Source organism: Rhyacophila brunnea, unplaced genomic scaffold, assembly GCF_057557595.1.
Source record: "Rhyacophila brunnea isolate RB1 unplaced genomic scaffold, BYU_Rbru_1.0 scaffold_13, whole genome shotgun sequence".
Lineage (NCBI taxonomy): Eukaryota > Metazoa > Arthropoda > Insecta > Trichoptera > Rhyacophilidae > Rhyacophila > Rhyacophila brunnea.
In genome coordinates this window covers 19384441-19397772 of record NW_028232785.1, presented here as the reverse complement: position 1 = coordinate 19397772, position 13332 = coordinate 19384441, and the positions used below count along the sequence as shown (strand labels likewise).

Below are 13332 nucleotides of genomic sequence, written 5' to 3'. Positions count from 1 at the left end.
TTACGTCTCGGCTCCTGATGGAGATATGGAGACGGGTTCCGAATTTTTGAACGGTTCCTTTTGCAACCAACCTGCTTTTCAGAATCAAGAAATAGGAAAGTGCAAAAATGTGTTTTATTTTTTAATTTTCCGGGAAACGTACGAAGGGTAGACTAAATAAAATAAAACCACAAGTTCAATTTTTTTATTTATATAGAATTAAGTCTTATTTGCAATGCATTTTCGTAAATAGCGCTACTGATTAAATTTAAAAATATTAAAGTAACATAGAAACAAGAATAATGCCAAACCACATTAATACATAAAAAATCCATTTCTACCCTACCTTCACATTGGTGTGCGCAAAATAAATAAATAATTTTTGACTGTTTTCATAATAGGCATTCAATGTCTAATTTTATTGTTACACAAAATCTAATATCAGCTATACAGTTGATTTATTTTTATTTGACTAAAAGAGGTACACAAATCTTTTGTAAACACGTTTGCTGCACATAAAACTTTATGAAAAATTTGGCATAAATTTTAATGTGCATTATATAAATAATTATCAACAAGAACATAATATTATTGAGATCATTTTTTAAACTTTTTTTGTGAACTCATATAGATCTTATTTAGAAATATATATGTAAATTATGTATTACGATCCAATTAGTGTAACTTTTCTGTTAATAATATATCTTCAACTTTGAATAACAAATAAAAACCATACGGTAGTAAACAATCGTCTTTTTATTTTTCTTAATATTATAATGTGACCCGTTCCAATATGTACTGAAAGCATTTTTATACTTATTTATTTTATTTTATTTTAATACCATAGTTCGGCAGCTGAGCTAGCCGAAGTCGGATTGTGTATTAAAAGGTGTATTACAAAGATTGTTTTGTTGGCTCTCGTAAAAAAATGGAAAATTTGAGTAATTGAGAGGCATCTTTTTTATTTATATTATGTGTATATTTATAAATAACTTTATTTTTTATTTTAGATTTTAAAATTTAATTAAAATACAGCTCGAATTTTGTACATACTTACATTATCTGTGACTAAGTGGTGCACCTTTTCGAAGCGTACCTACTTAATGTACCTATTTTTTTCTATTATTTTTAACAGTTCAATTTATGTTTAACGATTTTAATTAAATTTCAAAAGGTTATAATTAGTGTAAACAGCTACATAGGTGTATTATAACATTTAATTAAACATAAATAATTTGAAAATACTATAATAATTAAATAAATTATAATAATTTAATAATAAAAATTATAAAATACCACCAGAAAAAATATGACACTCGACAGGGATTAATCTTGTAACCACTGGACTCGCGCGAGTGTGCTTTCACAATTAAGCTACGGGCAAACACTCAATTACGACGAATTTGACTTGTAGTTCCTACATGCTTATCACAATGCGTAAATAATGTCGGTTTCGCGGTTACAGGTTCAACTCCCGTTTCATGTCAGATTTTTTTCTAAAAATAAATTTTCTAGTGGGTATATGCATGAGATATTTACATAATATTATGTACGTTCAATATAGAGTGTTACATTCTGGAATCTTGTTAATTATTTATTGAATAAATAAATACTTGTTTAATTAAAATTGATTCACATATGATTGAATGCAAAAAGAGTTAGCCTTTAAAATATGCAAGTTGTATTGTATGCAAGCAATTTTGTATGTATGTCATTATCATATGTACTGCATTTGTATAAATTGAAAGGACTATACATGTATCCCCACTGAACTCATCGAGTCCGTCATGCGATTCACTACTATGGTCACGAGTCCTTCACTTGACATAGTCGACCGCCATTCCACTTGAATAGAGTCTATCAGTTAATTTTAGGTATAATCAATCTCTCGTTCTCACCAGTTAATCAACCGAGATGATAATCGCACGCTGTCATCTTCAGCATTGTATTAATGTATTCAAGTATCAACTATAAGCCGTCTCTTTTAATCAACCAACATACAACGACATTCTCTCTCTTCAACCTACACTAACGCCAAATATTTATTGGTTATAGTAATGAATAAAATTGCCAAAAAATTTGCGTGAGAACGTAAAAGTTTGTCATTTTGAAAAAAACACGATAAAGTTTAACAATAGCAACAAAGTACAAATTTCAAAGTAAAATTATATGTTCTGTTTACTCTATCACTGACAGTTTCGTATTCTCTAATGTCGACTGACGATTACAATAAAGTAATTGTCGTTTTGAAGTGACTGTCACCATTTTAGTAAGGATATTACTGTAATATGAACAGAAGTAAACTTAATTATTAATAACACAGAACCACTAAATCAGATGAACTCCGAGGTCTCCGAGATTCTTCGGCAAGAAAACACGTCAGCACAAGCACTCTATAGATGAAAGAACAATGATGAGAGCAGCAGGTGGAGAAAGGCTGGGGGGTCAGGAGAGGTAAGACCAATCCTTGTCGGCCAGTTTCCATAAGTATTAGCTTAATAGTGTGGCTATGCACTGATCATTTTTTTATTTATATGAACAAACCTCGCATATTTTTTATGGTACGAGTATGTAAACAGTAAGTGTAATTTTATGTCATTTAAAATGTTAAATTAGAATTTTTTTAAAACACACATCGCATTGGTGTAGTTTTTTAGTAGTATGTTTCATTTTATGTCTTTTGAAAACACCAATTGGCAGAAAACTTTTAAAACCCACATCTCATTGATGTGGTTTTTCACCAGTTTGTGTCATTTTACATCTTTTGAGATCACTAATTTGATGGAAGTTTTTAAGACACACATCGCATTGATGTGGTTTTTCACTATTATGTGTACGAGTAGTTTGCTGTATTTAGAGATTACCAATTTGCAGAAACCTTTTAAAACACACATCGCATTAGTTTGGTCTTTCATCAGTATGTGTCATTTTATGTTTATTCAAATGACCAATTTGCACAAATTTTTTAAAACACACATCGCATTGATGTGGTTTTTCACCAGTATGCGTCATTTTATGTATTTTGAGACTACTAATTTGATTAAAGGTTTTAAAACAGACATCGCATTGGTGTGGTTTTTCACCACTATGTGTCAATTTATGTCTTTTGAGTTCACCAAATCCATGAAACTTTTTATGACAAACATCACATTGATGTGGTTTTTCATCAGTATGTTTGATTTTATGTCTTTTGAGATCATTAATTTGCGGAAATCTTTTAAAACACACATCGCAAGGATGTGGTTTTTCACCAGTGTGTGTCATTTTATGTCTTTTGAGACTACTAATATGATTAAAGTTTTTAAAACAAACATCACATTGATGTGGTTTTTCACCAGTGTGCGTCATTTTATGTCTTTTGAGACTACCGATTTCATAAAAGTTTTTATGACAAACATCGCATTCATGTTGTTTTTCACCAGTATGTGTAATTTTATGTTTATTCAAATTACTAATTTGCAGAAAGTTTTTAAAACACACATCGCATTGGTGTGGTTTTTCACCAGTATGTGTCAATTTATGTCTTTTGAGACTACTAAGTTCATGAAAGTTTTGATGACATACACCGCATTGATGTGGTTTTTCACCAGTATGTCTCATTCTATGTCTTTTGAAATCACTAATGTACAGAAAACTTTTAAAACACACATCGCATTGGTGTAGTTTTTTACCAATCTTGTGAATACCACGATTCGAGGTTTGCACATTGCATTCATATGGCTTTTCACCACTATGCATCTTGTATGAATCATGATGCCGAGTCATCATGCATGTAGTGTAGTGACTATTTAAGTGATTCACAGATTCAAACACTCCACAACACTTATTGCAAATAAAGTTACGTGGGAAATATGTAACTCTTCTCAATATTATTCGAACCACCTTTGGCAAGTATAATTTCAGAACCTCCCGTTTGACGTTTGATTCCCCTATAGTAATCTCTGAATGCTGTATCGTCATATTTTTGATTTTATTTGTTGCATGTGGTATTTTGTTCTTGACCAAGTTATTGTCAACCGCACCTTTTCTAACAGCGTCCAGTGGGTTACTGTGATGTTGTTCAGTGAAAAATTGCTTGGTAGAAATCTACAAAAAGAATAATGTTGGATTAATCAGTTCAATAATATTAAAATTAATATTATAAATTATAGGGTTCTCTATTATTGCATAAATACTATGCGTTTTGACAACTAATCGTTGTGAATAATTGGTGTTTTTTTTGATAAAATATATTTAACGAATAAGTTAACGTGATAATGCGCTCATTTTTTTAACATTTATGATTAGTATCATCATGAACACTCATGCTTGATCAACATGCAACCATTTTGAACATCTTATAATTGCATTCTAATTATTGTAAAATTACGTTCAGCGGATAAAGCTTATTTCTGGCTAACGGTTGGTCAATAACAAAAATCGCCGCATTTGAAGTGAGACCCATCGATTAGAGGCCTTAAAGCAGTGGTTTTTAACCGGTGCACCGCGAAAAAAAAATGATAAAAGCAGAAAAATCCGCGAAATAGTGAAAACCGAAAAAGTCCTTCGCGAAATTACGCCTTGAAAATTTTGTTACAGTTTTCAACATCATATTTAGAAACGAGTAAAACTTGCGAATTTAGACTATTGAGCATAGCTATATCAAATATTCGACCAAATATTTCTGAAATCCGCAAAATCTGACAAGCTCAGGTATCACATTAATAATTGATTTTCACATCAAATAAATCCTATTTTGAAGGGTAATTTACGGGTTACAGTTTTGCGATATATGTAATTATATACCTTTTCTTTAATATATTTTTATTTGATTGTTATATAAATAATCTGTTAAATTTCTAATAAAACTTATGTCCGCATATTTTTCTTTGTTTTCTGACTTTCTTTTTTATTTTTACGCAATTTTTACTTATGATTAAAAGTGCACCATGACTTCAAAAAGGTTAAGAACCACTGCCTTAGAGCCTCCATTGCATGCATGACATGGCAAAAATGCACCGTTCAGTTCGGTTTCTACGCTGGTGGCATCATCGGAATAAATTTCTTCAAAAATAAGGCGGGGCCTCGCGGTACGGTTAATGGGTATTGTTAAGCATCAGTCACCTGGCTTAATAAACAACATTAATATAATTGAACGTATATACCGGATCGTATGGCCAGTATTGTTGATCAGAACAGCCAGGTTGTGGACTCTCATTATTGATTTGGCGGATTGCGTGGTCAACAAATTCTTCTTTGATGACGATTCCCTCATTATCGTTCTCAGACTTTATATTGATCAGACCGTATTCACGCTTCTGAAAATAACATTATTATTAAAATGTAACAGTATCATCATTATAATCAAGTAATTTTATACGAAAGACATTCCGGCCTAATAAAATTTCATAAGTTTAACCAGTGGCGCACCCAGGATTTAATATTGGGGGGGGCCCAAGGAGGAGAATGTAAAACAGCCTAATTTCTCTTGTCTATTGCACTCGGTGTACCTACACCATGGTCCCCACATCCTGAAACGGGCCCTCATGCTAGGCTTGGCGGCCCCCCTACCTACCGCTAAGATTAAAGGCAGTGTGAAACACTACATTAACGTTTTTCAAATTGTGTTTTAGTTCAAATTAAGGGTACTTATACATAAGAATTATTGGCGATTTTCAATACATCCACTTTAATAATGGAGCTGTTGAGTATCGACACATAATAATCAAAAAATATATTGCACAATTATATAAGTAATTGAAAATGTTCATGGCCAAGAAGTAAATTAGCGCCGCAGGCGACTTTTTTTACTATTAAAGCTAATTTTTTATGTGTGTTTATCTGGTCAACCCGACACGCCGGGCCCCCCACAGCCTGGGCCCCCAGGCTAGAGCCTTGTCAGCCATCCTCAGCCATGACCTACACCACTCCAGAATTCGGGTGGACACCGAGAATTTTTTGACAGTTCCATTAGGGATTGGGTTTCTAAAAAAACCTGACATTAGTGTTTCGAAATTTTTGTGTTTTTTTTGCCAGTGTTTTTATTTGTCTAAGCCCAAATGCTTATTGGCTTTCAATTTCAATGTTTGGGGGGTGTCAGGGCTCTTTGCCTTCCCCCCCCCCTCCCCCCCTGGGTGCGCCACTGTAACCACCTCACTTCAGTGTGAAAAAGCAAACAATCGTACTTAGCTTCCATAGAAATGCAAAGTTTTTTTTTAAAATGCCTGTTTTTAAAGGTCTGGATTAGATGAAATATTGGTCTAGTACAGGTTTTAGCACTGCTGTAATGTTTTCGAAACTATAGATTCCCTGTGTAAATAAAACAGTGCGTAGATATAATGTTAGGATTTCTTGTCTTTGCGAGGGTAACAAATCCTTTAAATGAGCCTAACATTGACGGAGCACCATCCATACAAATTCCTCCATGATATTTTAGATTTTAGACGCGTGCGATCGATTCGGCAACATCGAAATCACATTAGATCTTTCATCGGCTTTCATAATTTCACGAAGGACTTTTTCGGTTTTCGCTATTTCGCGGATTTTTCTGCTTTTATCATTATTTTCGCGGTGCACATGCAACAAGCCAGCGGTGCACCGGTTAAGAGCCACAATATGTATGCTGAATTCCACCGAAAAAATGTTTTTTTTTTTAATTTACACCACCACCGACTGTGGTGGGCATGGCCCCCACATCATGAATGTTTGGCGGGCCCCCTTACCTATCACCAGGGTTTAGGGGAATGTGATGTTCTACAGTAGTGTTCCCAAATGGTATTCCGTGGATTTATCTATATTGTTAAATAATTCCCTTGAATTCTTGATTTGTCGGACCTCATATCATATTATCGATCGTTATCATACTATAGACCACTGGTCACGACCCCCTCTTGTGGTAGCCAAGTTGCATTCGACCCATCGATATTGGATAAATAAACATTTTTATTTTTCTAGAAACACTAAAAATAATTGTAATATAAAATGATACACGTGAATTATTATCATGTAGTTACGTATATCATATTATTTTCATCATACTTCATATTTTTTATGTTAATTTTGATGAAGTAGTATCTATAGCGCCACATGTGATTTTTTTTTTATGATATAACAAATTTCTGGTGTGTGTTTATCTCACAATTAGACGAGCCGCCACGCAGGGCCCTCTTAAGCCCGGGCCCCCAGGCTATAGCCCTGTCAGCCCATGGTGGTGGGTGTAGTCGTACTTTTCGCCGAATTTTTATCGTCGATTTTGGGTTTTTTAATAGTGAAGTTCCAAAATATTAATTGAAAATGGAAAAAAAGTATTATTGCATTTAACTTATAGGTGCACAAACCTACCCAACAGAACACAGCCTAATTTCTCGTTTATCGGACTTTTGTCTATTGCACTCGGTGTACACCACTCCGGAATTTGGATGGACACCGAGAATTTTTTGACATTTCCATTAGAGATTGAGTTTCTAAAACAACCCGACATTAGTGTTTCGAAATTTTTGTGTTAGAAATTAAAATCTAAGAAATTTTTCTAGAGGGTGCTGGAGAATTTCAAATATTTTTTTTGCCGTGTTTTTATTTGTCTAATCTATTGGCTTTCAATTTCAATGTTTTTGGGGGGGGCCAAGGCCCCTTGCCCCCCCCCCCCCCTGGGTGCGCTACTGAGTTTAACACATCACATAGCGAGTTGTTGTCTGCCTCTCTAAACATGTACCTTTTCTACTTCCTTACCATTTAATGTTGAATAATTGAATTTTTCTGATTATTTTTTACACTATTTGCACACATTGATATAAGATTTACCAGTATAAATTGTGCGCTGAGTGAGTGCGCCACATGCTTACCAGTGGTGACCAAACATTGGCACATGGCCCCTACAATGGGGGGGGGGGGGTAGGGGCTGATAGGCATCCTATCTGGTATACCTCTATCCTGGTGGCCCGGCTTATTTTTACCGCGTACATACTGCCTTTATTATTAACGATAGGTAGGGGGCCCCACCAAAGATTCTAGCCTGGGGGTCCGCTTCACGTATAGGGCCCCTGCCGTGGCGAATTGGATGATTACAAGTGGCGCATTTCATCTTTGTGCCTACTTATTATTTTGAAGTAGGCGCCATAGCTGAATCAATCTCCATATGAATTTGATTAATGAAAATTTTCAAAAAGTTATATATGTCGCTAAGGATCTATGTGAACAAGCATTTTCATCTATGAAATTGATTAAAAGTAAAACAAGGTCGCGAATAACCGATTCAAATTTGAAGAATTCTCTACTGCTTTCAGTAAAAAATTTAACACCAAACATTGAAAAACTAGCGAAATCCAAACGCTTTAGCTTTCAGTGCTCCATCCCGCTCAAAGCTCTCTCTCTCTCTCATTACATCCAACAACTGTAGTCCCGTGTTATCTTCACCAAACGATTCTCCGGCAGCTGTAACACCATCAGCGGGGTCGACGACAGCGATCACCCTCTCGTCCAAGAGATCATTTCTAACTGTTGTAGATTAGTGCACCAATAAATGTTGGCCTCCCCTGCATTAGAGACTAATAGACATAGCATTCAATATTTTTACAACGTTTTTCTTAGGTCGTATTCTTATTTGGCCGGTGGTTGTTTGTCTGATACAAATCTTGCAATCGACTTTTTAACAAACTTCCCAACTAACTAGACATTTAAAACTTTTCGAATATATCAGAACACGATGCCAATGCATTTTTAATACTTTTAGTCATCTTTAAGCAGAATTAAATTATTTTTTAGTTAATTCTGTTTTGTATGAAAAGTAATTTCGATACCATTATTGGTTGCAAGGGGGTCCTAGCAACTAAATTATTAAATAATATATACGTGCGTTACTATGGAAATCAATATGAAATGATTATTCAGTATTTCTTATCTTATATTAGCTTATAATAAATATCTTTATAATTATCTTCAAATGTGTTAATCGTGCCCATTTTTGACTAATAAAATGCCGAATTCTTTTCAAATTTGGGATCAAAAAGATTATAAAATATAATTCTTTATTGTAAATATGTCACTATATAATGTTAACGTTAATTTTACTGATGTTTTTGTAAATGCGTTTGAAAATTATTGAAACTAAAAAATCTTAACACCACTGCACATGGATGTACTGAAATATGACTATATTCTAAAACATTAGAGCGAAAGGTTTAAAAGAATACTATTTTATGTAATTAAAATACTTTATGCATAAGGGCCCAGTACCTACGCGTAGGTGTGTAAATAGGTAAGTACACAATTATTTATCTTTGCAATATTTATTTCGTTTATTTTAAGGAAAAGCCAATGTGTCAACCATTTATGCACAATATCAGAACATTGGTAATTATTGTTATTTTGAAGACTAGCCGTGCTAATTTTTGTTTAGAAATTGACCTATAATTTGTCAAAAAAATTATGAATACCAACGCCTAAACAAATAAGGAATCTACTTACATCTTTTAAGTGAATACTATTACTCTTGTCCTCGATTTTTTCCTGTTTGACTGACACATCAAGTCGACCCTTGCTCTTGAAGTCATCTATGTCAATCCATTGATACGCAACGTCGCTGATTTTTTCTGCCGGTTCGTCAGGCAATATTTCAACAAATTCTTCTTTGACGACGATTCCCTCTTTGTCATTCTCAGACTTTATCTTGATCAAACCGCATTCATGATTCTGAAAATAACAGTATATTTATAAAATATTACAGAATCACCATTATAATTAAATGAGTTTATACTCGCTGAGCGACATTCCAGCCCAATAAACTTTCAAAAGTTTAATAACCATTGCCGACTCAAGTAGAAAGCCGATACATTCACAACGACTGGTCCTACTTTTTTCGCCCTTTCGGTTGTTGTCAATGTATCAACAGTCATTGCCTGTCATCAGTGACGTCCCGTGGGGGTAGGCAGATTGAGCGTCGCTTGGGGGCGGCAGTTACTCGAAGGGCGGCAAATCGAGGAGAATCATTTGGTATATTATACAGAAATAGCTACCTAGACTGAGTACTTAATAACGAAAATATCTTTTCTTTAAAAAATCTGTTCACTGGTTGGAAACAAAATGTATTTATTAACATAAAAGATTTAACAGGACTGTATATTGATGTCGGATTCACGATGTCTAGTTTACTTTCATTGCCCTTCGACGTCCTTGGTGACCAGAAATGACACGAGCACGGATGATAAAAAATATTGTAGGCATAAACAATGGGGCGGCATTATGGCGCTGCCCAAGGGCGTCATTTTGTCTAGGGACGTCACTGCCCATCATTGTTCTATAGAGTGCTCATACTGACGCGTCTGTTTGATTTGATGTCAATGGAAACGGTTTGATTTGAATGGATAAGTTACATGAAAAATAATACAATAGCATTAACACACCTTCTACAAATGTAATGCATAGATCAATGCTACATATTTTTTGGAAAACGATATTATCACCAGTTTTTTGTGAAGGACTATTCTGAATTTGACAGCTGATGAATAAGAGGAATGTTTAATATTTATTAATAACACTGATAGTTAATATATTTGATTTGAGATTTTTTTATAATTCAATTTGAAACGAGAAAGGGCGAATCAATATGTCAAGCAAATTGCGATCTAATTTTGACAGCTGAAAACTGAAAAACTCGTTGCTTGTGCAAAAAATTATGCTCAGGCTTTATTAATGTAAATATGGCCGTGTTAATAACACATCACAGAGCGTGCTGTTGTCCGTCTCTGTAAACATGTACTCTCTTACCGAACCTACCATTTTAGGCTAAATAATTGAATAAGTAGCTGATTTTCTGAATAATTTTTTCACACTATTTGCACACATTGGTAGATTATATTTACATAATTTCTCATTTTTTGCGTTTGACAGGTCGAATACATATTATTGTATTTATATATTAATCGAAATTATGTTCACGTTTTTTTTAAACGATATGTGTAAAAAATGAGAGCGAATTCAGTTTGACAATACTAATAAACTGCTTGGCTGACATGATCAACAAAAGTGATTAATAGTTATTATATCAGATATATATTAATAGTTATTTGCTGGATTAATAAAACTTGTTTTTTTCCGTGTTAACAGAATACTCGCAACACTTAAAATCGAAAGAAACAATCAGACAGCCTTTCAATATCGAAGTCTTTAATCGTTGAAGAAAATAATACACGATTGTCAATCTCATTGTCAACACGATGCGCTGCGGCGCAAATTAACATTTTATTTATAAGTATTTTGATATCAGTAGGTACGTAATGTAGATGTTTGAATAAATACTCTCCTACTTATTTATCTTTGCAGTTCTGATTTCGTAAACGAAAGATAACACACTGTATAAACTATTTTTATTTTTGCCCAGCACCAGAATGGTAATTTTTGTTAATTTAGAAATTGTCAACAAAATTATAAACACCAACGCCCCTACAAATAAGGAATCAACTTACATTTTTGATGTGGATACTATTGCTGTCGTCATCGATATTCTCCTGTTTGACTGACACGTCAAATCGGCTCTCACTTTTGAGGTTATTTATGTCAATCCATTTGTATGCGCCGTCGCTGATTTCCTCCGTCGTTTTGTCAGATAATATGACATCATTTGTTTCGGTTTTTACTTCCATTTTTAACGATATTTAACACAAAATCTTCAATACCTTTAAAGAGCCACGTGATAAACCACTGACCATAGATAAATATACTCAAGATGTCTACCATAGATATTATGAATTACATTTAGTGTTGCCGTTTTTTATCACACGTAGTCCATGAATTTTAATATTTCGACAAATATTAATAGTACGCATGGCCCGGTCCTCACATAATGAAAAAGCCAGTGCAGTATTTGAATGCAGTTCACTGACACTAAATAACATCGACACCCCAAATTAAACAGCTTCTTTTATTCAATTATACAATAACGACGTTCCTACCTAGTTGAAAAGAATATTTTCGAATCAACAGTTTTTAGCACTGTGTGACATTGAACCACAATCTAGCTACTCACTGGCAATCAGAGACTCACGCACAAACTAATCTACCCATCCCTTAAATACCCTCAAAAAATGAGATTTTCAGCGGCATTCTGGACTTGATTGAAGCCCCATCTTCACGACACTCAATTCGAAGATTTTGGACAACAAGAGAATAGATGATTTCCACGCTGTCATTGCTGAGGATGTGGAAACCGCACCGAGAGGGTTAGAATCATAGATCATATCCCGATCATCATATACCATAATATAATATCGTCCCCTTATTGCAGAACTAGCCTAACTGATTTTTTGTGATTTTTTTTTTATTTGACAGAAAAATTCCTTTTTTGATTCTCTATTTGTAGTCAGAACAGGCGTATCTGAATTATCAATATAAAAAAAGTTATCAGCTTAGATCATTCCAAGCCTAAATTCAATCTTAAAAATATTTTGGAACTAAATTAGCCTAACTGACGTTAAGCGAGTTCTGCACGCAAAAGTACACTTACACGTTGGCAATATCGCCTCTTTCTATTGCAGTTAGGATTTATTTGTACTAGTTCGCTGTCAATGTCAACTGCCAACGTAATTACGCTGATGCTGTAATTACCGACAAGTCTTGCAATTATTCTATGGACTATCTAGTGGCTCCTTCCACATCTAATTTGGTTGATGATGATGAGATAGTTAACACATTTTCTACCGAAATCAGTGGCATGACTAGAGTTCAATCAACACCAAATCGATTGATCCCGCTGACTCCAAATAACGAAGGAGAAATCAGTGCCACAGTGACCCACTGTACATTAGAACAACGAGGTAATTATGAGTTTTATTGTTCACTTTTACAACAAAAATAAACACTTTCTTGACTGAAATAAGAACTGCAATTTGCTTCTATCCCGCACATTAGCTCAATGATGTATATATTTTCAGACTCTGTAAACATCGATAAGGTTTGCAATAATTTTATGGATGATCAAGATGTTCTTTCGACATCTGATTCTTTTGATAATGATGGGAAAGTGGACCCATTTTCTACCGACAGTGGATCAGACTATGAACCAACACAGCATTCACTATCATCACACAGTGATGAAAACTCATCAAATGGTATTGGTAATATTGTAAATCGACTTTCAGCACCTGTCCTAGAGGTGATTAACTCAAGTCAAGCAGGAAAAAAAAGACTAGGAAAAGACATCGTAATGAAGCTCTGTGGCGCAGAAATGTAATAAAAAAGCAGCGAAATTCTGGAAACAAATTTATAAACTGGAAAAACAATGTACCTAATATGTGAGCGTCAAATGAAGGAACCCTCTCCTCAAACATGCAAATTTGGTTGTTCTATAAAAATTACCCAAGAACAGAGGGTTGCAATATTTCA

General features: G+C 34.2%; 1 protein-coding gene across 1 annotated transcript; it reads right to left on the bottom strand.

The window, feature by feature from the left end:
• On the bottom strand, positions 1-11643 carry LOC147076817 (uncharacterized). The gene is made up of 5 exons (XM_085940931.1): positions 11418-11643; positions 9421-9645; positions 5124-5276; positions 4002-4065; positions 1-71 (listed from the first exon to the last, which is right to left on the bottom strand). Exons 1-5 carry the CDS (start codon positions 11592-11594, stop codon positions 1-3), a joined length of 690 nt encoding a protein of 229 aa, XP_085797057.1. The 5' UTR covers positions 11595-11643.
• Between the last annotated feature and the right edge of the window lie 1689 nt (positions 11644-13332).

Excerpts from the sequence above, each read along its gene's own strand:
- LOC147076817 (XM_085940931.1), bottom strand. The coding sequence starts at position 11,594 with ATGGAAGTAAAAACCGAAACAAATGATGTCATATTATCTGACAAAACG. Across the intron at positions 4,066-5,123 it reads AATACTGGCCATACGATCCG|ATTTCTACCAAGCAATTTTT; the intron begins GTATATACGTTC and ends TTCTTTTTGTAG. Across the intron at positions 72-4,001 it reads ACTGGACGCTGTTAGAAAAG|GTTGGTTGCAAAAGGAACCG; the intron begins GTGCGGTTGACA and ends TCTGAAAAGCAG.